Here is a 21,772-nt window from a genome sequence, read left to right as displayed (position 1 = left end):
CCTAGTCTCACGTCACGCTGCTCGGCGGGATGTCTTCCTTTTGCTATCTCTTCCCCTACCCCTGCAGCAATGGATACAATTACAGCCACTACCATCACCGGCCGGCCGACGACGACGAGGACGAGTACATCGGCACCAGCTCGTTCACGCTGTCGTTCAACATCGAGTTCAAGTACGACGGCGATACGGTCTACTTCGCCCACAGCTACCCGTACACCTACTCCGACCTGCAGGACTATCTGATGTGCATCCAGCGCAACCCGGTCAAGTCGAAGTTCTGCAAGCTGCGGCTGCTCTGCCGGTCGCTCGCCGGCAACAACGTCTACTATCTCACCGTCACCGCGCCGACCACGCACGAAGACGACAATCAAAAGGTACGCGGCCAGACCTGGGAAGATACCGCGCGGAAGATCCTAACATCTCGAACGTCTTGTTTCTCGCACGCAGAAAAAGAAAGCAGTCATTATCACCGCACGTGTTCATCCGGGTGAGAGCCCGTCCTCCTGGATGATGAAGGGTCTGATGGACTTCATTACCGGCGATTCGTACGTGGTAAGTATGGGTCGTGCTCATAGCGTAACGGTGGCCCAACAGCCTCTCACTTCCATCGCAGGCAAAGAAGCTACGGCACAAGTTCATCTTCAAGCTGGTGCCGATGCTCAACCCGGACGGCGTCATCGTGGGCAACACCCGCAGCTCGCTGACGGGGCGCGATCTTAATCGCCAGTATCGCACGGTGATACGCGAAACCTATCCCTCGATCTGGAACACGAAGGCAATGATAAGAAGGTAGGCAGCGTGTAGACTCTGTTCACTTGCTGTTACGCTTCTAACGCTCACCCTACCCTCTGCATTACAGACTGATGGAGGATTGCGGAGTCGCGATGTACTGCGATATGCATGCGCACTCGCGCAAACACAACGTGTTCATTTATGGGTGCGAGAACCTCAAGCGGCACCCGGACCGACGCCTGCTGGAGCAAGTCTTCCCGCTGATGCTGCACAAGAATGTGGCAGACAAGGTACAGGCGGAATTGGCAAAAGGATTTGGTCTTTTGTTTCACACGCACACTTCTCCTGCTTCTAGTTTTCGTTCGAGAACTGCAAGTTTAAGGTGCAGAAGAACAAGGAAGGCACCGGCCGGATCGTCGTGTGGGTGCTGGGCGTCACCAATAGCTACACGCTGGAGGCGTCCTTCGGTGGCAGCACGATGGGAGGCCGCGCCGGTACCCACTTTTCAACTGCGGTAAGCAGATCACATAACGTTACGTAGCTCCCCCTGGCCTAACGCTCATCCCATAATCTCCACCCGCAGGATTACGAGCACATCGGACGGGCGTACTGCGAGACGCTGATGGACTATTACGACGATAATCCAATCAAAGTAAATTATTACCTAAGACGCATTAAGAAGATACGCAAGAGGGAGAAAAGGCTGCGGAAGGCGCAGCGCACAGAGCAGCAGGAAAGCTTCTGGTGGCTCAATGAAAGCTGAAACCAGTTCGCAAACGCCCTCGTTAGCGACCCCTGCCAACGACGACGCCAACCGAACGCACCAAACACCACGTCACGCACACAAGGCCGGGACCTCTCATCCCATTGGTTGGCATGCGGTGCTCAGGGTGGCGTCGCGCCCTTCCCAAGCTTTCTCTCCGCTCTGTTTTATTTCCCTCACACACCTACGTATTATCTTCGCTAGTTGCCCACCATCTTGTAGACACTCACACACGCACAGAAGCGCACTCTGTTTAATCTGTCCTGTTTAGTACACCTATCCCCGATCCCCCACGTAGCAAATAGTACACCTTAGTGGTAACTTCGAACGCAAAAGTGTTGTATCTGACATCCAGACTCAAAACGCTGGATGAATCATTCAATTAAATCAATGAATCTGATTTTCGAACACGATGGTTCAGCTATCCCCAAAGAATCATGAATATCAAAAAATTCGTATTCGTTAAAAGATTCATGGTCCTCTAAGAACTAACGAGTCCTTAACCACTCTTGAACTGTGTTCAAGATGTTACGACCTACGCGTTGATTAAGGCCTCACCTCAGGCTCAATTTTTCCTTTTCATGCCATGACTCCTGAAGTAACTCCTCAGGATCTGATGTTCTTAATGATCTTTTCAAGCGTATACTATTCCTTCAAACGAATAACTTGAAATTGAGTTGTCCAATTGGAATAAGTGTGTATGTATCGGATCGGTTCATGATTCTTAATTCATAATGAGATTCATAATCCTGGAAGTTGCCTAGCTCCCAAGATTCAGAATTGAATGTTTGATTTCCGATTTAATTGAAGATTCAAATGACTCATAGAGCACGACACATTTGCGTATTTTCCCTCTCTGTAGTCTTTTAGAAATTCAACATGTTGTCCACTCGTAATCCCATCTCCCATACCTCACATTATCGCCATTGCAATTATTCGCGTAATTAAGTATCATTGTGTGTATATGCGTGTTGTATGTAGTTTTGAGTGTGCGTGGCAGGCCACGTTAAGCACACCTTAAAAAAAAGTAAACCAAGAACAATCGTAAAATATAACCACAGCGTTTGACAACTGTACTAGCGTTGTGCACTATTTTTTAAAGTGTTTATCGCAACAACAGCAAAAACACCCACTCACACTGTTGCATTCTGTGCTGGAGGTAAAGAGTTTAGTAGTCGTAGTTTGGGCTCAGCTGTGATGTGTGCTTTTGTTGCAGATTGTTGCGCACCATTCCAAGATTTGTTTCCTTTTTCATTTTGTTGTGTTTACTGTTATACTTGGGTCCCGATGGCCCGACTCCTGTCTGCGTAACAAAGCTGTATGTGGAATGTATCTGTGTTCATACTGTGTCGATGTCTCACATAAACACCACCCCTCAGAACACAAACCTCTCAACGAAAAACTACTCTTTACTCTCCAATAATACCCAACAAACCAACCAACCAAATAAAAAAACAACAACCCCTGCGTGCTGACCCACTCCAACACCCACAACACACGCCGACGTGTACCCTCCCTGCCCGACGACAACAGCGTGGCTATCGGCAGCTGGTTCGGAAGTATCTCTGGTACATACTGCACCTCCACAATCCGGACGGATCGCCGCCGTCCGAGGGCGCGATCGTCATGAAGCTGCGACAGTTCACGCGCATTCCCGTGCCGCGCACCGCCGACGAGATGGAGGCCCAGCGGGAAGAGCGAAAGCAGGAGGATCTGGAACGGTTAGAGAAACGGCGGAAGCTGAGCGTCACCCGCCCCTGCAGCTACTATCCGCTGCGCGAGAAGCCCGAAAAGCCGTTCCTGTTCAATTGGCGCAATTGGTTCTGGCCGTGACACAGGGAGTGTTACGTTACGTTGCGTTATGTTACGTTACTTTTCGTTGCGTTACGTTGCGTTACGTTACGTTACGTTACGTTACGTTACGTTACGTTACGTTTCACAAACACCTATGGATAAGGGTTGGTTGACACAGGGCTGTTAGAACGTTCTTAGTAAGTTAACAATAGTTACAGACTAATGAGTCACTAGAGGAGTCACCAGAGGGCAAGCAGGACGTGAAAGTCACAGAAGAAACACGCACAGGCCACGGACAGCCCTTCCGCAACCCAAAAATGCATACACCAACGCCTCCTCACGGAAACACCTCGACACCGTGACTAGCCTTTTCTCTTCTTCTTTCCCTCCATACGTTTGCCGCCCTTACTTGATGGTTCGTGATACTAACGTTTTCTTAATGTCGTGTCCAATACATACACGCTTACAAACACACACGTACATCACGCACCGTTTTCGGGCTCACCTTCAACACCCGCTAGCGTACATACCGGCGTAAGGTGCGCCAGTGCCTGTGGTTCGTGCTGAATCTCTACCGGCCGGACCTGCCGCCCCCGTGCGATGAGGCGATCGAGCGCCGGTTCCAGCACTTCCGCTCCATACCGGTGCCCCGGACGCCGGAGGAGCTGGAGGCACAGCGCAAGGCGGACCGGAAGGCGGCAGCGGGCAAACCGAAACCCGTCAAGCGCAAGGTGGTGGTGGTGAAGCGGCGCCGGTCCAGCGTACAGCTTCCAGCGCTTCCGTCCGGAAAGGAGGAGGAACGGGCGATTTAACTAGATTTTTTTTTACTCTTACGACTTCTTTGTGCGGAATGTTTAAAACAACCTCAACGCGTCTTTTAATAATAACGTCTCGCTCCCTCCGGTGCCAACACTCGGGTAGAAAGTATTTTTATGAGTTTGTGTTTTGATTTTGTTCTGCTTGTACGCTTGTAATTAGCACTATTTTGAATGTAGAGGACGCTGTGTGGTTTAGTAAGTAGAGTAAGTAGATTGGGTGTGCTTGGATACTAAGTAGCTCGGAATTCGATCCCTGGGTCAATGGTGCAATGGTGTTGGATACATCGGTAGATCTGAAGAACGTTACGTTGGTGTAACGCGTAACGCCTGTTGTGCTCAAACTCGTTTGTACTTTCTATTGGTTGTTTTAATTCCTAGTGGATTAACTTTTTATGATTAGTCGATTTGATGACAAAAGTGCAGTCAGAACACGACTTGGTAATTGAATTTGGTACGTAACGCTTCTCAAAAGAAACGTTACGGCTAAAGTAACGATTGTTCTTCAGGTGTGCCGATACATCCATCAACATATTCGTTACAGTTGGTTCCACTTTGATCCACCAATGCACTACACGTGCGCACTACTTCAATGTACCAACGTTGCATTTCATACGATCGGATCCAAAGTTAGTTTGAACATAGGTTTGCACCTGTAGCGTACCGAACGCGTATTTCCCGGTCCACCAGTTCAAACAATTCGTGACGATAACATCCCAAACAAACCCCCCCACAATCAAACACATACAGGAAAAGCTGCGCATGAAAATTCTCACACGCCTGTCGAAGGAAGGCTCGAGCGCGGAGGAGCCGCTCAACATACCGCTGTCGGACTACTCGAGCGACGAGGGCGACACGAGCAGCAGCAGCTCGGAGGACGAAGGAAAGGACAGCATGGCCGAGCTGGAGGGTCCGTGCTGTTCCACGCTGAAGGTGCCCCCGTCCTCGCCGGTGCTGCCGCAGAAGCTTAAGGGCAACAAGAAGGTAATAGCCGGACGGACGGCACTTTTGAGCTGTACAGACTAGTGTGGATGTTTGTTTTTCTCCCCCTCGTGGATCTATGTCTATGTACAGCAACCTTTGTACAGTAGAGCTTGGTGTTTGTCTGTGGTCCTAGTCTATTTTGCCATTCCCTAACCACCTAACCGTCGGTTTGCAGAGCAAGAAACAGTCCGTCCCGCTGGCCCGACCGCCGACCTACCGGCGCAAATCGCACAGCGTGCAGCGGATCGTGCTGGACATCCCCACCACCGAGCCGGCGAGCGACTTCTTCGAGTACACGTCCGAGGACGAGCTGCTGCTGCCGCCGGCGGCCGCCTCCGACACCGAGAACACGGTCAAGCGCACGTTCCGGCGGCGCAACCGGCCCCGCCGGACCGACAACATACGCAAGCTGACGCTGCTCGGCTGCGAAACGCAATACCTCATGCCGCCGGAGCTGATCGTGCGGTCGGCGGCGAACCGGTACCAGTCGGAGGACGAGGACGAGCAGAGCAAGATGGTGATGAGCATCATCAAGGAGTTCCCGCCGGTGCTCGGGAAGGAGCGGGTCTGGCAGCGATCGAGCGGCAGCGAACGGTAAGCGAACTCTGGATTCTGTTCATTCATTCCCAGGAACCTTTTTTAGCGTTGAAGAACGAGGAACGAGACTTCTTGGCAAGTACCACGTAGCTGGACAGTTTATTTTGCTACGGGAAGACGGTCCATGCGAGGCTTGAACCCACGACAGGCATGTTGTTAAGGCGTGCGAGTAACCACTGTACCATGGGATCGAGCAAATTAAATATTTTTTTGAAAATAATACATGTTTAAAGATTCATGAATCTCTGCAATCTTTTGACATTAACTAATCTTTGAAGACTCGTGTATCCTTAGAGATTCATTATTCTTGAGAGATTCATGAATCTTTGAAGATTCGATTCAAGATTCGAATCATTAATCGCTGAAGATCCATATGAATGAATCTCAACGAAAGAATCATCAAGCCCAACGCTACACAGTACCCATGTCCAGTGATATGTCATTTCGGAGCTATCCATAAATTACGTAATGCTCATAGGGAAAAGGCGGGAATCTTAAATACACTAGTATTACCCCAGACCTTGCCGAGTGATTCGCTTCTTCTTTTTGACGTACCAATTTACGCGCTCATGCCGGTCTATACAGGTTTTTGAGACTGATTGCGTATATCGACTGATTACGTGGAGTCTTAAGGCCGTAACGCATTGAAGAATTTGGAATAGAACGGTACAACAGCTGGAAAGCCCTTACCTTAGTATGTGTGTAAAGGCAAGAAAAATGAATCGATCTAGGCTAACGCAACTTCCGCCAAATCACGGCAAAAAATCACATTCAATTCAAATAGTAACGTCAAACAGTGCTTTTGCAAAACAATTTCTTGTACATAGAACTGTTATTAGAGGCATGCAGCGATGTTTTACACACAAATCCGCTTTTTTTGTTTATTGTAACACTGCGTAACGCTACCAGGATTTGCTAATTCTCTTCAAGAGCGTAACGTTATTTATGGATGGATTGTTTGTGATTTTAGTATTGATTTTCCATGATCCAACCATTAACTTTTCCCCCATCTTTCGTCAAACAGAACGGTGGAGGTGATGAAATCGGCCAGCCCGGACCACTGCCAGGTGCGGTTCTCGCTCAAGCGCTCCATCTGGACCGGCACGCACTCGGACGGGTACGTAAACGATTGCTACAACCCGCGCCCGATCTCGTGGGGCGCACCGCCCACCCTCGTCAAATCGACCCACTACGACAACGAGGCGCTCCTCACGTAAGTCGCGATCGCCCATTCTTTCTCCCTGTTTGCTTCTCCACCTCACATCCACCTGCCTGGCTAATCGTTTCGCAACACTTTCGCAGCGCCTGTTCGCAGAAGCTGGCCGCCTGGAAGGACGAAAAGCGCAGCATGAAGGAGAAGCACCACAAGAGCCTGCTGAAGCACCACTCGCACGTGCTGGGCGCGCACAAGGACAAGGAAAACCGGAGCGTCCGGGTGAAGATCACGGTCGGGTCGGAGCAGTACGCGACGGCGGCGGCAGCGGCGGCGGCCGCCGCTAACGGCACCGCCGGCGGCAAGCACAAGCTGCCCGGCGACAAGAAAGCACCCGACCAAACGCCGGACGGTGGGCCGCCGGGCGGTGGCGGAGGAGGCAGCAGCATATCGCGCGTCAAGCGAAAAACGCGGTACGGTTGGCATTTCCACCCCGAAAGCATTTCCCCCGCAAGGGCGCTTTTGTTTCATTTCCATTTCCGTCTGCTCTTCTCCCTTTTTCTCGCTTTCTCTCGCTCTCTCTCTCTCTCTCTCTCTCTCTCTCTCTCTCTCTCTCTCTCTCTCTCTCTCTCTTTCTCTCTCATTTCCGCGGGGACACCGACACCAGCTCGACGCTGAGCAAGATCGTGGAGAAGGCGGAAATCATCACGCACCTGTCGCGGTCGGCCCGGGTCGGGCAGTCGCGCCGGCTGCTCACCACCAGCAGCTCCCTCTCGACGGCCGGCTCGCCCCGCAAGGCGCTGCTGAGCGTCCCGTCGACGGCCGGCCCGCTGTCCGCCGGGCCCAACGGCACCGGGAACGGGGGCGCCCCCGACCGCCCCAATGGCGTCCCGTCCCCTGGCGTCAAGCCGGGCAGCAAGTTCCGGACGGGCGGGATCGTTGTCACCGCCGCCCAGCCACTGCCCAAGATGCGCAAAGCGTACGCCGGCCCGCGGGGCAAGAGTACGGCCTCGCCGATCAAGCTGCCGACGACCAGCATCGACATCCAGCTGACCACCCTCTGCTCCGAGACGGAGTCTGAGCGGAACGTGAAGGTGATTACGGGCAAGAAGCACAAGAAGAAGCGCACCGCCAAGGAGAAAAAGGATAAGCTGCCCTGCTAGGGGGAGGTGGTTCATTGCCCTCCCCCCTCATGTGTGTGTGTTTGTGTGTGAGTATGTGTGCGTGTGTGTGTGTGTGTGTGTGTACATAGCGTTGTATTTCAAGCGTTTCTTTGACGCGTTCAGGCGTGCTCCGTTCCCATTTTTCCCGGAGCGCGAACGGAAGTTCAGTTTTGTAAGCAAAGCAGCAGCCGGGTGGTGGGGAAGGTGGAGGGCACACGCAAGCCGTACCAAGATAAGCGAAATGATTTATAAGCCATTCTCAAGAACGACACACGTAGTGATGAAATAAAGCTGAAATAAAACAAACATACAGCAATGATGGGGAAAGCATTGGGGGGAGGAGGCAAGGGGGTACTTTTTTCGCGACACAGCTTCTCCACTTCTCTCTCTTTCTCGCTCTCTTGGTGGTTGTGCTGGATGGTTTACATTACGTAAAACTTACCCACACGTCAGGAAAGGCCGCTGGCAGGCGGATGGGGCAGGTGGCGGATAGGACGAGCAACAGGAGCGGCTCTGGGACGGTGCGGGCGATTGATTGTGGCTACCCGTGGTGGAGGGGGTCTCCGGATTTTCTTTCGTTTTCCTACCGAAAGCACACACACACACACACACGCAAACGCACACACACACACACAGACTTGCTACGCGCGCAACACAACGGAACAACACGGCCGTGTGCCTTACCGTTCGGTTACATCAAGCATCATACATTGAGGAGCAAGAAAATGGGAATGAAAAAAAAGAAGAAGAAACGGCTGGCGACAAACAATACACTACACTTTCTGGACAAACAAAAAACTGGTTTTTACAATTGTTTTCGGTTGGGGGGGGGGGGAGAGTAATTGCTGGCTGGCGCTTCTCCCTTTGCCGCCGAGAGCGAGCCAAAGCGGATAACGATTTGCGGGCGGGCGGTACGGGCAGCAACAAGAACAACAACAGCGGAAACCGAGCAAGCGCGGCCACCACAACAAAAAAGCACACACACACGCACACATCCACACAGCGCATGGGAGGGCAAAACGTCAAACGTACGTCGCTGGCAACAGATGTTCGAGCAGCAGTTCGAGCAGTGTGTGCGTATCGTGGAATCAGGGTTGATGGAGCGGTTTCAGCTTGAATGCAACGTTTGCCACCTCTAGGAGAATGAAAACATTACAACGATGGTGGTTTTCGGAAAACAGATCGTACGTCCATGCACAGCGAGACTTTGGATGGATGCATCTTCATATGAGTTCGTTATTTGATGGTCTAACCTTCGATGCGACTGATGCTATGAACACCTTCAGCACGGTGGCAGGCCCCAGGGCCTCCCATTTAAGTTTTCCGTATGCCGGTGGCAGGTCCTGGGGTCTGCCATTGGTCTTTTGCTAGGGAAACTGTACTTCACAAGTGGGCAAGTAAAAGAATGGTGTTCTAAGAATTATTGCGGTTAATAAAAACCTCATCACACACACACACACACACACACACACACACACACACACACACACAACAGTTTAACCCCACATTTTTTCTACATGCAAGTTTGGTTCAAAATCAACTGCTTGCGTTCTAGATGCCGGCGGAACGGAAAGTTGGAAAAAAAATTAGGGCCGGGATGAACATGTTAACGATCCATATAAAACCACATAAATCCATACTATACGTTCTATAGAAGCGTGAACAAAATATGCGTTTCAAATTTATCCGGTTCGAATAAATCTTCAATTGACGCCAAAATATCTACACTCACGAGCAATAGCTCCGTATTGCCAAGAGAAATGATGAATCACTCCTCGCTCTTTTCTTGCCCGTGGAAGGAAATCTTTCACATACATTCAGGCGCTTAAAACGATTAGCAATGCAAGGTTTGCATACAAAGGTTTCAAATGTCCCCAAAGCAACTAACGACCAAAGAGTTCTGTTCGAACCATCAGCGAAGGGTTACCCATGACGACAGCGGCGGGACAATGCTGCGATCATAGTAGCCACTTGCGTTCTTTTCGCCAACCATGCTGTCATACACTCGCAACACTTGCATTTTTCAACGACCAACCGGAGGTGTTAGTTCACTTCAGGACTTGCCCAGTACAGTTTTGTTCGTGATTTGATGGTGATTTTGTGTTCTTTGTGCCGATAATACGTAGCGATGGACCACAAGGCGGCCTTAAAGCGGGTGGGCAACCGGTTGCGCGCAACTCGCAAAGCGAACCTTGCATTTTTGGAAGTTTGCGGCGACTACCTGTGGCACGGATCGGACGACTGCTGGCCGGTGGATGTGCCGTACGAAATCGGTACTGATGATGCAGTGAAGCCGGAAGTGTTCGACTCGTTCGCCGATTTTCTGGCAGCGCTGCACAACACGAAGGTGCCGTCGGAATTCCTGGAGGAGTTTGTACTGTGCGAAAGGGCGTCCGCCGTTATGAACGACTTCGACGCAATGGAGTACGACCTAAGGCCGACGATCCAGCGGGCCGGCAAGCGGCCGGAACTGCTGCAGGGCATCGAGCGGGGCCAGTTTGTGCGAGTGGCCCGCGTGCTGCGGGAAGTTTGCCACCGTCGGCAGCTATTCGAGCAGCTTCGCTACGAACTGATGGAGCTATACATTGTGATGAATCACGACCCGGCCTCCACCGACGACGATTCGGATGATGACGGCGATGGCGGGGCAGCGGTGGGGCGGTCCGCGCAGCCCTCCAGGATAGTCCATTCGATCGGCACAGGGAAGAAAAAGTAAGGGCTGAGCGTTTGGTTTGGCTCCAGCATGGTGAGACGTTTGTTTTTGTTTCCTTTCTTTTGATTTCCATAGATTGTGGCTCTTTTCGCTGAATCTGAAGATAACGTCACTCGCGCAGGATGTGGACTATTTGACAAATTTGCTGGCGTTAATGGAGACGGGAAAGGGAACGTCCCATTTCTCGGCCTTCTCCTTTTCGGCTAGTCCAACTTCCCTCAAAGTGTCGAGAAAAACGATCCGACAAAGTGTTGCAAAACGGATGAAGATGGAGGAACAGAACATGAACCCGGACGGCACTGCGTAGGCGAAGGATGTTACTTGTTGCATATTATATAGAGCGTTATCTTATTCATTATTCTAACTCGTTCATAACTTCGTTATGATGCGTTACCAGCCTGCCTTAACCTAACATTGTAGAACGACGCGGGTCTAGATTTTAACAGATTTTCCCTTTTAATAAACTTCGGACACGTTACATACATGAGGGGGCGTACAAATTGTGTTTTCATATAAATTCTGTACTACAAGCTTAGGTAAACATACACCCAACGGCCAGTTTGAGTTTAAAACCACATACGGTCCCGCATTCGAGCACTCCGTCTGGCTACAATCGAGCAGAAATTTGTCAACAAACCAAAGCCGCTTACGGTGTGCAAGGTGCAGCTATGGTTCTCCTCCCTCTAGCGAAGTCAGTAGCGAAATGTTTTAGCCAAAAAGTAAGCATCCATGGCACGATGGGTCCGTGGCGCTCGATATTCAAGAAACCTCGGGGCAAGGATGGCTAACAGCAGCAGGATTACATGAGCAAGGACATGAAAAAGAGGCTGAAAATGGACCAGCTCGAGCGACTCGTAGGAGGAGGGGCGAGCAGTTGGCGAGGATGGAATTGGGCTCGAGGATCTGGCGGTAGAGTTTAACGGCCAGCTGGGCCGGACCGTGACTGACGGTGCGGACGTGAGATCGGAAGCGAGCGAATCTGGAGAAGTCGGAAGCAAGCACGAGGAGTTGCTGGAGAAGGAAGACTCCAACGACCTGTCGACGGACGACGATGCAGACGGAGCGGAGCGATGTCCATACATGCTGCGCGTCGGACGTGATCATCGCGTTGCCGCTCGGGATGAAGGGCGAGTAATACCGGTACTACGACTTCTTGCAGAGCATCGAGCTGCTCATCGTCGAACTGGCGGAGGTACGGAGTTTGAGAAACCTGGAGTCGGAGTCATCCAGAGAGGTCGTCATTTGAAGTTGTCTGGAGTCGTCCGGTGTCGGCTGAAATCGGAACCGTCCGAAGTTGGCCGAAGGCTGAAGTCGCGGTTGTCCGGAATTTTAAATATGATCTATTTTCACTAAGACTAGTAGGTTTTGAGTCGCTTGAAGACAGCAGGAGTCGGAGTCGGAGATGAAATGACTGGCCACCAAAAACATTACCCACCTACGAACGACCCTGATCTTTATGACTTCAGACGACTCTGGATGACTCCGGACGGCTCCAGACGATTCCCAATTGCTCCGAACAATGCTGGAACGACCTACCTTCCGGAATTGGTTCCAAAAATTCCAAAGTTGGATTGTAGTCAACAGCGGATTGTCGCGAACTTTCCCCATCATTAGTGTACAACGCAGTACGACACGCACGCAGCTGATCGAGATGGTCGGGATGGAGCGAGGCAAAGTGCATTTTGTAACTAGTTTCAAAGTACACATGGATGATTTTGTATTATGTTGAACACCACGTTGATTTAAAGAACCTTTAAAGATGAACATTTCAATGGAGCTTGTACATTTGTACCGAAAAAAAAAATAATTAAAGGATACTTCTCGATAACCATGGAAACCGAAGAGAAGTTGCTTTCTGAATTCCCATTCGTTTTTGCGAGTTAAAATATGTAAGATTATCAAGCGATGATGAATCTTTTAACGAAGATTCATTCATATGTATCTACAAGATACAAACTTTCGATCCTCGATGCCCCTCAAAGTGTTACAAACATCAAAATTGATACATTTTTTAACAGGTTTGGGATTTTTTAGGTTCCACCCGTTCTGTACAACTAATTTTGACTAAAACTGAGCTTCAAATCGATAGAAATGTTTTGAAACAAGTAAAAAGGGACATACATCCTTGCACTAAGTGGTTAAACCCCAAGAATGGAATATTGCTCCAAATTTTCAATGACATCACCGATTGGTTTAAAACCTTTGTTTGGTAATAGACGCACATTTGTTTGCTCGTTTATTGCGAGATGCAAACGAACGCTCACCCTCGCCGGCCCCTAATAGAAAGTTCGCACACTAGTGGTAAGGTATAATAATAATCGCCGCGATAGTTTCGTAGCTAGACGCCCAACACTCCCGAAAACCCCAAACCCCAGACCACACTATTCCCACTTCCGCGACACGTCGATGTACTCGCCGTCCGGTTGCTCGTAGTCTTTGATCGGCGGGGTAGAGACGGGACCCTGCGCGACGAACGGTAGCAGGGCCGGGTCGGGCTGTATCGCCCGCTGGTACAGCTCGTCCGACTCGAGCTGCAGCTCGCCCAGCGCCTTCGCCTGGGCCGCCACGATCCGATCGAACAGCTGGTAGTCGGCCAGCTTCTCCTGCATGCGGTACTTGGCCCACTGCTTCTCGAGCAGGGCGCGGCTTTCGAGCAGCTCGGCCGTCGGTTTCGGCACGTTTCGCTTCCGTTTGCTGGTGGTAAGACCGCACCAGAAAAGAAAAAAAAAAACACTTTAGAATGTGTGTCCGTGTGGGGGGGGGGACCAGTGAGGACCGTCCGGGGCGTTACCTTTGCTCGTCGATCAGCTCCATCGGCACCTCGAGCTCCTCGATCGGTTTGAGCTGGCGGGCGTTCTTCTCCAGCCGGCGAATTTGCTTCTCCAGCCGCTTCCGCTTGCGCTCCTCCCGCTGCTTCACGATCTGTGGGTCGAGCTTTTTCTTCTTCTTGAGCGGTTCGGCACACAGCACCGGTGTGCTGCGGAACAGCAGGCCGGTCCCGCTGTGGACGGATCTCGCCGCCGATTGGCCCACGAGCGGGAGCAACCTAAAAGCGCAGAAAGGTTAGGTACCGGGGGGGTGGGTCGGCATGGGACGAGACAGCCATGATCGGGCTAAACGCCTTACCGGCTCAGCACGGGAAGCAGCGACATTCTTTCGCACGGGAAAACTTAATTTACGGGACTAAATTTTACGTAAACAGAGCGGCACCACACTGACAGCTGTTTCATAACAGACGCAACTGACAGCTGCTGGCTCGCGTTGGCTGTCAAACGGTGCTCGAATCGGTTTATGTAACCCTGATGGAATGTGCATATGGCACGATTATTAATAAATTTATTGAAACAAATATCCAAGCACAACACTTTTTTCACGTGCTGTGGAGCGCCCGCTGTAGAAGAATAATTATTGTTTACCTCAAGGTGCCATAAACGTGGCGGTTGGTGTTCGAATATGCGTATGCGGTTATTAATTTTTCCATAAAAATGCCGCGTGCTATAAACGCTTGACAGCCGCGGCTTCCATGTGCGGCTAGCGCAACACAACAGGTCAGCTGTCACCTTTTCGGGGCCGTCATATTTTCTTATTATTTTTTTTTTTGCTCTCCAAAACCCCCACTTGCACTGCAAAACGCCATTCTGTTCTGCGAGGCAAACTCGGACGCAGGTTACGCAAATAACTTCACCTTTTCGCAGCTCGAGAATCCCAGCAGATCTCACCCCATCAACCATGAGCTACAAGGTAAGCCAAAGCAACGGAGAAAAACGATCGAATCACGGGCGCAAACCAACCGACGGGGAAGCGGGCAAACCCGCTGAGCCCCGCTGACTGTTTGGTGTGGTGTGGTGCGCGTTCGGTGGCAATCACAATTACGTAAGTTCATGGCAATGCTCAATTTTCGTTCCACTCTCGATTTGGCAGAATGTCGCCCGGCTGGTGCTGCAGCAGAACCGCCAGTTCTCCCGCACTGCGCCCGCCTCGTCCAGTGAGGTCGCCGAGGGCTACAAGCAGCTGAAGCACATCCAGGAAAAGTTCCAGGTAGGTGAAAGGTGGGCATAACCCGCACGTAGCCCTCCCGAACGCGGTCAGCAGCATGCACTGGTCACACTGCATTGGTTCTTTTTTTTTTTGTCTTAGAAACCGGATGGCAAGCCCGTGTTCCTGAAGGGTGGCCCGATGGACAACGTGCTCTTCTCGCTGACGATGGTGCTCAGCGTGGCCGGGCTGGCCGGTATCGGCAAGCTGTTCTACGAGCTGAGCTACCCGAAGAAGGACGACTAGATAGGATAAAGGTCTTTACCTCCCCCAAAAACGAAAACTAAAGTGACCAGAGTTGCCGTGTGCCCATTACACACCCCGTGTCATAACATCTCCCGCCACACCAAAAACCCGTGCGACACCAACGAGCAAGCAGCGGCAGCCGTAGTTCAATCTTGTCTGGCCTCGAAACCAATATTTATCTGCGCGGCAAATGGATAAGGGAGTAGCAGTCGGTGGCGGTGGTGGTGGTGGTTTGCTGCGTAGTGTGTAGAAACCCCCACCCATTAAAAAAAAAACTAACTTCCCCCCCCCCCCCCCCCCCGAAAGTGTGTATTTGTGATTAACCCTGTTTTTCTAGCGTGTGTCTCCTATGGTTCGATATACGGGATGCTCCAAATTGTGCGGAAACTGAACGAAACGATTCCATTAACACGGATCCCGACGTTACACATTTACTCTCTTGCATTTATCAGCAAATAAATATGTGTTTTGAGCAATAGGCGAGATAATTTGGGCAGCGTGACGAGTTATCCGATGTCCGAAAAGCATCAATGGTGGAATTGTGGTGGCATTTACTTGTATCTCCACCTTGCTGGAAAGGAGACAACTGAGACGACCGACAGGAACACGAAACATTGATTAAGATATTGCTGGACTCTGAGCGATATCTGCTTGCGGGAGGTTTTGATCATGAAATGAGACCAGCTGGATTGTGTCCCATTGATGGCGTGACTTTTTTTGGATAGGAAGAGATCGATTGAATGAGCTCAGCCTTACTCGGAGACATATCGTTCTGAAAAATTCTGCTCAAAATCAAAAAAATCAAATGCACAAAAATCACCCTGGCAATGACGTCATTCTATTGGAGTTGGTAAAAAGACCCCCCCACCCCCCGTAGCAAGGACTGACTATCCGGGTGCGTGCAATTACAGGGTTTCCCACGATTTATTGGTTGGTTCCCATCATTTTTTGGTGGGTTCTCATATTTTTTTGGTGCGTTCCCACGATTTTTTGGCCGTTTACCAGAATTTTGTGGTCCAATTGTATTGATATCCAATCGGAAAATACCAATAAATTATGGGAACGAACCAAAAATCTATGGGATACGGTCAAAAAATCGTGGGAACGCACCAAAAAATCATGGGAACTGACCAATAAATCGTGGGAAACCCTGTAATGAGTCTCGAAAACCAAGCAGAAGAAGATTATATTGATAGAAATTATTGCGAGATCAGTACAAGGGTCACCAATAATTGATGTTACTTCTGCAGGAATCTGGCAAGACGAAGGCAACGATAGTTCCAGAGGGTCCCTAACATTTGATTTTAACCCTGATGATAAAGAACTGGAAGCAATACTCGAGCGATACTCGAAGATCCTGGACAAATAAATCAAGGATTGCTGCAGACACCTGAGTCATCTACGAAAAGCAATGGCAATGATCCGTATGGGGTATTGAGTCCGATTTCAACTGAAGCTGTGCGAGACGACAAACAGCGTTAGACTCTCTCTCTCTCTCTCTCTCTCTCTCTCTCTCTCTCTCTCTCTCTCTTTTTTTCTTCCTCTCTCTCTCTCGCTCTTTCTCTCTCTCTCGCTCTCTCTCTCTCTCTCTCTCTCTCTCTCTCTCTCTCTCTCTCTCTGTCATGTCTCCACAACATGTCTCCAGCCATCGAGTTCGCTATGCTCCCCTGCGCCTTATGCCGAACTGGGGATCGCTGTCGAACATCTTCTTGGTGGAGCTTGAGTCATCCGGCATCTTCATAACATGGTCCATCCTCCTCCTCCACGCTCCATGCTCGAACACACAGAAAAAAGATGGTCCGGAGGATGCATCGCTCAAACACGCCCAGAGCGTTTGCATCCCCCGCTCGGATGGTCCAGGTTTCGTGTCCATAGAGGATCATCGGGCGAATCAATGTGCGATATATCTCACAATTCCTGCGGGCTCGAAGTCTTTTGGATCTCAGCAGTTCGTGAAGCCCATTGTATGCACGATTACCCAGCACAATGAGTCTCGGGATTTCGCTGCTGAACGACATCTGTAACAAAGTACTGAAATTACAAGTTTATTCCACCCACTGTACAACCTAGACATTGATCCGTTAGATTTGATGTTTGCTCTAGTCGATGAAGCATGATCTGGCTGGTCAGAACCTTTCGATTTACGATTGGAATCCGTACATTGCCAAAAAGATGAACGAAAGGAATAACTAAAGACGGAAAATACGTTCACCATTAAATATTTTACCAAACTGTCTAAGCAATGCAGCTATTTTTGCTAGTAAACCACATCAACGTATGTATTGTGTCAATAATTCAAACTTTGCAGGAATGTTCCCAAACACAAAAAAGACCACATCTAAGACACTTTACCAATTTCCAATATGAATATCAAACTGAATGCAAAATGAGGTCCCAAGAATTCATGAACCGTGGGAAATTAACATGCATTCTGGAAATCTGCGGTTTGCCACCGCTGCAATGCTAACGTCAGCAAAAGGACAGTTCAAGAGCTTGCACAGAGCTCTCCTAGGAACATCACTTTAACACTGATATGCTGTACAATTTGACACGACGATGCTTTGTTTGCTGATGGTGTAGTTTGAAACGACGAATAGAATTTGATTGCTGTACCACGCATCCCAACTCTCTTTGGAATCATTCTCAAAAAATGGTTTAAGTTTGAACTGGATATCTGAGCACCAATGCATCAAGAGCATTACCCGTTCAACGCGTCTGCTTGACCCGAATTTGACGGTCCGTCTCCAGTTATTAGGAAATTTCTCATCGAATACGTCAGTAGCTATTAGATTCAGCGCGTTCGGCTGCGCGAGTGTAAGCACCCAGAATAAACCGCACGCACCTAACGACTTCTGCAAAAACCTAACCCCAACATAGGGCCCGATCCTAACTAGCCAAACCAACGCTGCTTCCGGTCGGTCGTCCATTTTTCAATGTCCACGCGCACCAGCAAAAAGAAAAGCGAGGTGAATAATTAATGCAAGCAATTGATGATAAACTGCTGATTAAAATAACATATTTATGCCATTCTCGCTCCCTAACTCTGCCATCTCCAGGGCGGGGAAAGGCGCATCACCGAGGTTAGGAGGGGGGTTGGAGAAGAAAGAAGACGTCCACCAGACCAGAGCGAGCTGTCACTTTGATTCGTGCGCATCCACGGTGAGACGCGAGATCCACGCGGCCCGTTCTAGCGCGGGATGGCACCAAAGATGCTAATGAGTGCCATCCGAGACTCGCTAGCCGGCCAGCCAAGGATGTCCGAGGAATCGCGCGTGGCCTCGAAACGATTGCATGCATGCGAGATGATGTTAATGAACCGTTTGGGTCACTCGGCCCCAGGACGGCCAGGACGCAGGCGAAGGCGCGGGCCAATGGTTGGCGGTCTAGTCTGGGACGCCCTCGCACACCGAGGCGGTACCGGGCAAAAAGGGACGTTCCCAAGGCACTATAAAAAGCTTCGGCCGGGTCGGTCAAGGCATCCAGACACAGCCTGCAAACCGCCTCGAGCAGTGAGATTCCGGCATCCCGGGACCGCTCCTCAGTGTAATTAGTGTGTAGATAGGAAGTTGGCCGTTTTCACCATCACCATCAACCGAATGTATCAGTGACCTGTCGCCAGGATCGTACCTGTGTGCCTGCGTTCGTTTTACCGTGTGCGCGTCCCTTGAGCCAGTTGCTTGTCCACGGTCCTGCTGTGATTAAGTGTTCTTTTGAGTGTCTCTGTGTGTAGTAAAATAGTTCTAACAAAAATGGCAATGTCGTTCGGAAACGTCCTGCTGCTAGCCGCACTGCTCGTGGGATATTCCTACTGGAGCTTAGCCCAACCGTTAGTATCTCAGGGGCACCTGCACTGTCTGGCTTTTGTCTCCCTTTTTCTACGGCAAAACTCGGCTAACTCTGTGTCCGCTCCATTTCTCTCCCCCTCTCGATGCTGCAGAACGAACCTGATCGAGATCCGGTGCAAGATGCAGCGCGATGAGGACATCAGCACGTGTAAATACGGCTTCTACATGACCACCTGCAAAACGTTCGCCTGCTGGAAGGTAGGCCCTCGGTTTCAGTGCGCTCTCGTACAATCTTTCACCGTCCCGAATCGCCTCTTCCTCCCTCCCCTTTAGGGCCCGAACGAACCGTGCGGCGGCGAGCTGAGCAACAACATGCTGTACGGCAAGTGCAAGTCCGGGCTGCGGTGCTGCAACGGCCGGTGCACCGGCTGCCTGAACGGGGTGTGCAGCGACTCCTGCCACCCGTCCAAGCTGCACAGCTTCCAGCATCGCTCCGATCCGTACATGGTGGAGGAGCGCCACCTGAGCCCGCTCTACCGGTTCTTCGACTACTACAGCAACGAGTAAGGCGGCTACAGTCACACTCCGCCCGATCAACCCGATCACCACAGTCACACAGTCACCCACGCACTACCCCTGATACTTACGCCGATCGAGCAAAAGAAGAAGAAGAAGAAGAAGAAGAAGAAAAAAGATAAATAAACGCTTCGCAACACAACGTGTCGCAATGGTAGCCACTTCAAACGATGCCAGTGAGCTTTGCCATCCGCGCAACGATCTCCGCTCTCCTGTTCGCTGTCCGGAGATCCTGGGAACATTCCACCATCCGCAGCCCCTCTAGACAGTTTGCTTCTACTTAGATAAGAACACGTATAGCCCTTCAATAAAGCAGAAAAAAAGTAATGTAACATCTACATGCACCCAGTAAAAGCACGCTGAACGTTTGGATGAGAGTGTTGACGTCATCCGAAACATCTAGAATTGATGGACAGCTCACAGATCCTGCCTAGTATGGTTTGTTTACCAGCGGGATCATGTAACTGGAATTGTAATGGTTTCAGACCCGGACCAAGTTTGGTTCCGAATTCACAACAGATTCAGGTTCTATTTCATGAACATAGAGCTATTTCACGATTGGTATGGGTTCAATATCAATTCCTGAACTGACATTGGTTCAGCATCGCTTTCTGGAACGATATCACATCCAGGAGCAGTATGTTCTGTTGGGTATTGGTTCCAGGACTTCTATGAGTTTAGTATCATTTCGTGAACTAGACTCTTCACAGACAAGAATCGTCAAGTGTATATGCCCGTCATGGACAGAGCTCCCAGTAAGTAATACGAACTATGCTGCTATCGGTAAATAAATTATTCCTCGATATGTGGCTCAGGCCGATGCCAGATCTTTTCAGAACTCTTGTAAGGATAAATGGATCAAATAATTCAGTATTGTTTTATCATGAACAGGTGGGTGTTGATTAAAAGTATCGTACATTTCTATCAAGGTGAACCCTCGTGTAGTATACTTTGAAAATCTCAGTATGATGTCATCTCGCTTAATTAGTTATAGCTAAATAAATACAACCTACAAGCTACATAAATAACTGAAATACTTCTAAATTATTGTATTCAACCTATTTTAGTGCATCACAACCATTTTTAATATATTACAGGGTTTCTCACGATGTATTGGTTGGTTCCCATATTTTCTTGATGCGTTCCCACGATTTGTTGGTCCAATTGTATTGATTTCCAATCGGATTTTATTTAATCGGAATTAATATTTAATCGGAAATTATGGGAACGAACCAAAAATCTATGGGATACGATAAAAAAATCGTGGGAACTGACCAATAAATCGTACGAAACCCTGTATACCCTTTGCTGTGAATCTTCATGTAGTATCTATATCTTATCTGTGATTTTATTTATAATGATTTAAACACTTTGAACCTGATTGACTGCTACAAGCTACTAGAACAAAAAACCGCTTCAAAAAGAAACATGGAGACGCCCAGTACTTTATGGGCTTAAGACAGGCTTGTCAAACATTCGGCCCACTCGGAAGCCTTTTAATTTGGTCAGGTAAATGACTGCCTGTCCGTCATAAGGGTTATAATGACTTTGGTCCTCATGGACTCTTTCGTCACGTGCGCTAGCTCCAATTTCCAACAGGTATTTTTATGGTGGTGACCGGTTAACGGACGGATGTGCAGGTTGACGATTCGTGGCAGATTCTTCAACCTTAGCACCGATTCACGAGAAGGAGGCCTTCTATACGCAGCTGGAGAAGGAGTACGACCGCTGCCCAAAACATAATGTGAAGATCGTCATAGGAGACCTTAATGCTCAGGTCGGACAGGAGGAGATATATAAACCAACGATCGGAAGCTTCAGCGTCCACCAGCTGACAAACAACAACGGCCTCAGGCTGAATACCTTTGCCTCCTCCAAGCACATGAGCAGCCGCAGCACCTTCTTCCAGCATGCACGCCGCCCTAGTTATACCTGGAGAAACCCTAGTGTTGGTTCAAAGTCTTAAATCAGCCACATTCTGATTGACGGAAGGCACTTCTTGGATATTATCGACGTCAACACCTATAGAGGCGCAAACGTCGACTGCCCCTATAAAGGCGCAAACGACGAGTTTTGGTAAAGCTACGCTAGAAACTCTCCGTGATTAACAAACCAACGGAGTCCGCCCGCCCCAAGGCTCAACCTGGACCGGTTGAAGTGTGCTGATGTGACGGAGGGGTACGCAACAGCGCTTGGGGAAGCGCTCCCGGCCGACAACAACATTGCCGCGATGCCCCTCACAGACCACTGGCGCAGGGTGGAACGAGCCATTAGCACTGTAGAGAGAAAAAAGAATGGCTCGATGAAGAATGCAGACGAGCACTATCCGAGAAGAATGCAGCGCACGCCCGCATACTACTGCATGAAACCAGTCAGAACGTCGAGAACTACAGACGACTGACATCGGCAGGTAGTG

At 49.9% G+C, this 21,772-nt stretch overlaps 6 protein-coding genes across 9 annotated transcripts in view; 4 read left to right on the top strand and 2 right to left on the bottom strand.

Moving 5' to 3' along the window:
- LOC121603669 (cytosolic carboxypeptidase Nna1-like) overlaps window positions 1-8,420 on the top strand; it is a 31,926-nt gene extending 23,506 nt beyond the window's left edge. The window contains exons 6-17 of one of the 4 annotated variants that reach the window (XM_041932777.1): window positions 68-374; window positions 448-552; window positions 614-789; window positions 860-1,022; window positions 1,088-1,246; window positions 1,316-1,461; window positions 4,614-4,637; window positions 4,839-5,088; window positions 5,264-5,682; window positions 6,710-6,898; window positions 6,988-7,311; window positions 7,506-8,420. In XM_041932777.1, the coding sequence (XP_041788711.1) occupies window positions 68-374; window positions 448-552; window positions 614-789; window positions 860-1,022; window positions 1,088-1,246; window positions 1,316-1,461; window positions 4,614-4,637; window positions 4,839-5,088; window positions 5,264-5,682; window positions 6,710-6,898; window positions 6,988-7,311; window positions 7,506-8,001 (2,758 nt within the window). In that variant the 3' untranslated portion in view covers window positions 8,002-8,420. The remainder of the gene's footprint in view (window positions 1-67; window positions 375-447; window positions 553-613; window positions 790-859; window positions 1,023-1,087; window positions 1,247-1,315; window positions 1,462-4,613; window positions 4,638-4,838; window positions 5,089-5,263; window positions 5,683-6,709; window positions 6,899-6,987; window positions 7,312-7,505) is intronic. The other 3 variants (XM_041932753.1, XM_041932769.1, XM_041932761.1) reach the window with 3 other exon arrangements.
- The window catches only part of LOC121603689 (glutamine-dependent NAD(+) synthetase), a 37,926-nt gene extending 28,933 nt beyond the window's left edge, over window positions 1-8,993 (bottom strand). Inside the window, exon 1 of the mRNA XM_041932799.1 lies at window positions 8,444-8,993. The gene's annotated coding sequence lies outside the window, so the exon portion shown is untranslated. The remainder of the gene's footprint in view (window positions 1-8,443) is intronic.
- Window positions 8,994-9,939: 946 nt separating this feature from the next.
- On the top strand, window positions 9,940-12,290 carry LOC121594490. Its single transcript, XM_041917794.1, has 2 exons — window positions 9,940-10,713; window positions 10,790-12,290. Exons 1-2 carry the CDS (start codon window positions 10,130-10,132, stop codon window positions 11,019-11,021), a joined length of 816 nt encoding a protein of 271 aa, XP_041773728.1. The 5' UTR covers window positions 9,940-10,129; the 3' UTR covers window positions 11,022-12,290.
- A 629-nt stretch (window positions 12,291-12,919) lies between these two features.
- Window positions 12,920-13,965, bottom strand: LOC121594497 (39S ribosomal protein L40, mitochondrial). Its single transcript, XM_041917806.1, has 3 exons — window positions 13,841-13,965; window positions 13,506-13,760; window positions 12,920-13,408 (listed from the first exon to the last, which is right to left on the bottom strand). Exons 1-3 carry the CDS (start codon window positions 13,864-13,866, stop codon window positions 13,096-13,098), a joined length of 594 nt encoding a protein of 197 aa, XP_041773740.1. The 5' UTR covers window positions 13,867-13,965; the 3' UTR covers window positions 12,920-13,095.
- Window positions 13,966-14,311: 346 nt separating this feature from the next.
- LOC121594505 (cytochrome c oxidase subunit 7A, mitochondrial-like) lies at window positions 14,312-15,483 on the top strand. The gene is made up of 3 exons (XM_041917816.1): window positions 14,312-14,455; window positions 14,636-14,752; window positions 14,852-15,483. The coding sequence occupies exons 1-3, from the start codon at window positions 14,444-14,446 to the stop codon at window positions 14,993-14,995; spliced, it is 273 nt and encodes a 90-aa protein (XP_041773750.1). The 5' UTR covers window positions 14,312-14,443; the 3' UTR covers window positions 14,996-15,483.
- A 2,990-nt stretch (window positions 15,484-18,473) lies between these two features.
- On the top strand, window positions 18,474-19,700 carry LOC121593135. Its single transcript, XM_041915235.1, has 3 exons — window positions 18,474-18,821; window positions 18,933-19,038; window positions 19,114-19,700. Exons 1-3 carry the CDS (start codon window positions 18,745-18,747, stop codon window positions 19,345-19,347), a joined length of 417 nt encoding a protein of 138 aa, XP_041771169.1. The 5' UTR covers window positions 18,474-18,744; the 3' UTR covers window positions 19,348-19,700.
- Window positions 19,701-21,772: the final 2,072 nt, after the last annotated feature.

The sequence above is a fragment of the Anopheles merus genome, chromosome X (genome assembly GCF_017562075.2).
Source record: "Anopheles merus strain MAF chromosome X, AmerM5.1, whole genome shotgun sequence".
NCBI classification, from domain to species: Eukaryota; Metazoa; Arthropoda; class Insecta; order Diptera; family Culicidae; genus Anopheles; species Anopheles merus.
The sequence above is the reverse complement of the archived record's forward strand: the minus strand, read 5'-3'. Positions and strand labels throughout refer to the sequence as shown.

Bases quoted from the DNA above. Each gene is read 5' to 3' on its own strand.
- LOC121594490 (XM_041917794.1), top strand. From the start codon at position 10,130: ATGGACCACAAGGCGGCCTTAAAGCGGGTGGGCAACCGGTTGCGCGCA. The intron at 10,714-10,789 runs GTAAGGGCTGAG...TGATTTCCATAG, and splicing joins ATCGGCACAGGGAAGAAAAA to ATTGTGGCTCTTTTCGCTGA.
- LOC121594497 (XM_041917806.1), bottom strand. From the start codon at position 13,866: ATGTCGCTGCTTCCCGTGCTGAGCCG. The intron at 13,761-13,840 runs GTAAGGCGTTTA...CTGCGCTTTTAG, and splicing joins CTGCTTCCCGTGCTGAGCCG to GTTGCTCCCGCTCGTGGGCC. The intron at 13,409-13,505 runs GTAACGCCCCGG...TCTTACCACCAG, and splicing joins GAGCTGATCGACGAGCAAAG to CAAACGGAAGCGAAACGTGC.
- LOC121594505 (XM_041917816.1), top strand. The intron at 14,753-14,851 runs GTAGGTGAAAGG...TTTTTGTCTTAG, and splicing joins ACATCCAGGAAAAGTTCCAG to AAACCGGATGGCAAGCCCGT.
- LOC121593135 (XM_041915235.1), top strand. From the start codon at position 18,745: ATGGCAATGTCGTTCGGAAACGTCCTGCTGCTAGCCGCACTGCTCGTG. The intron at 18,822-18,932 runs GTTAGTATCTCA...TCGATGCTGCAG, and splicing joins TACTGGAGCTTAGCCCAACC to AACGAACCTGATCGAGATCC. The intron at 19,039-19,113 runs GTAGGCCCTCGG...CCTCCCCTTTAG, and splicing joins AAACGTTCGCCTGCTGGAAG to GGCCCGAACGAACCGTGCGG.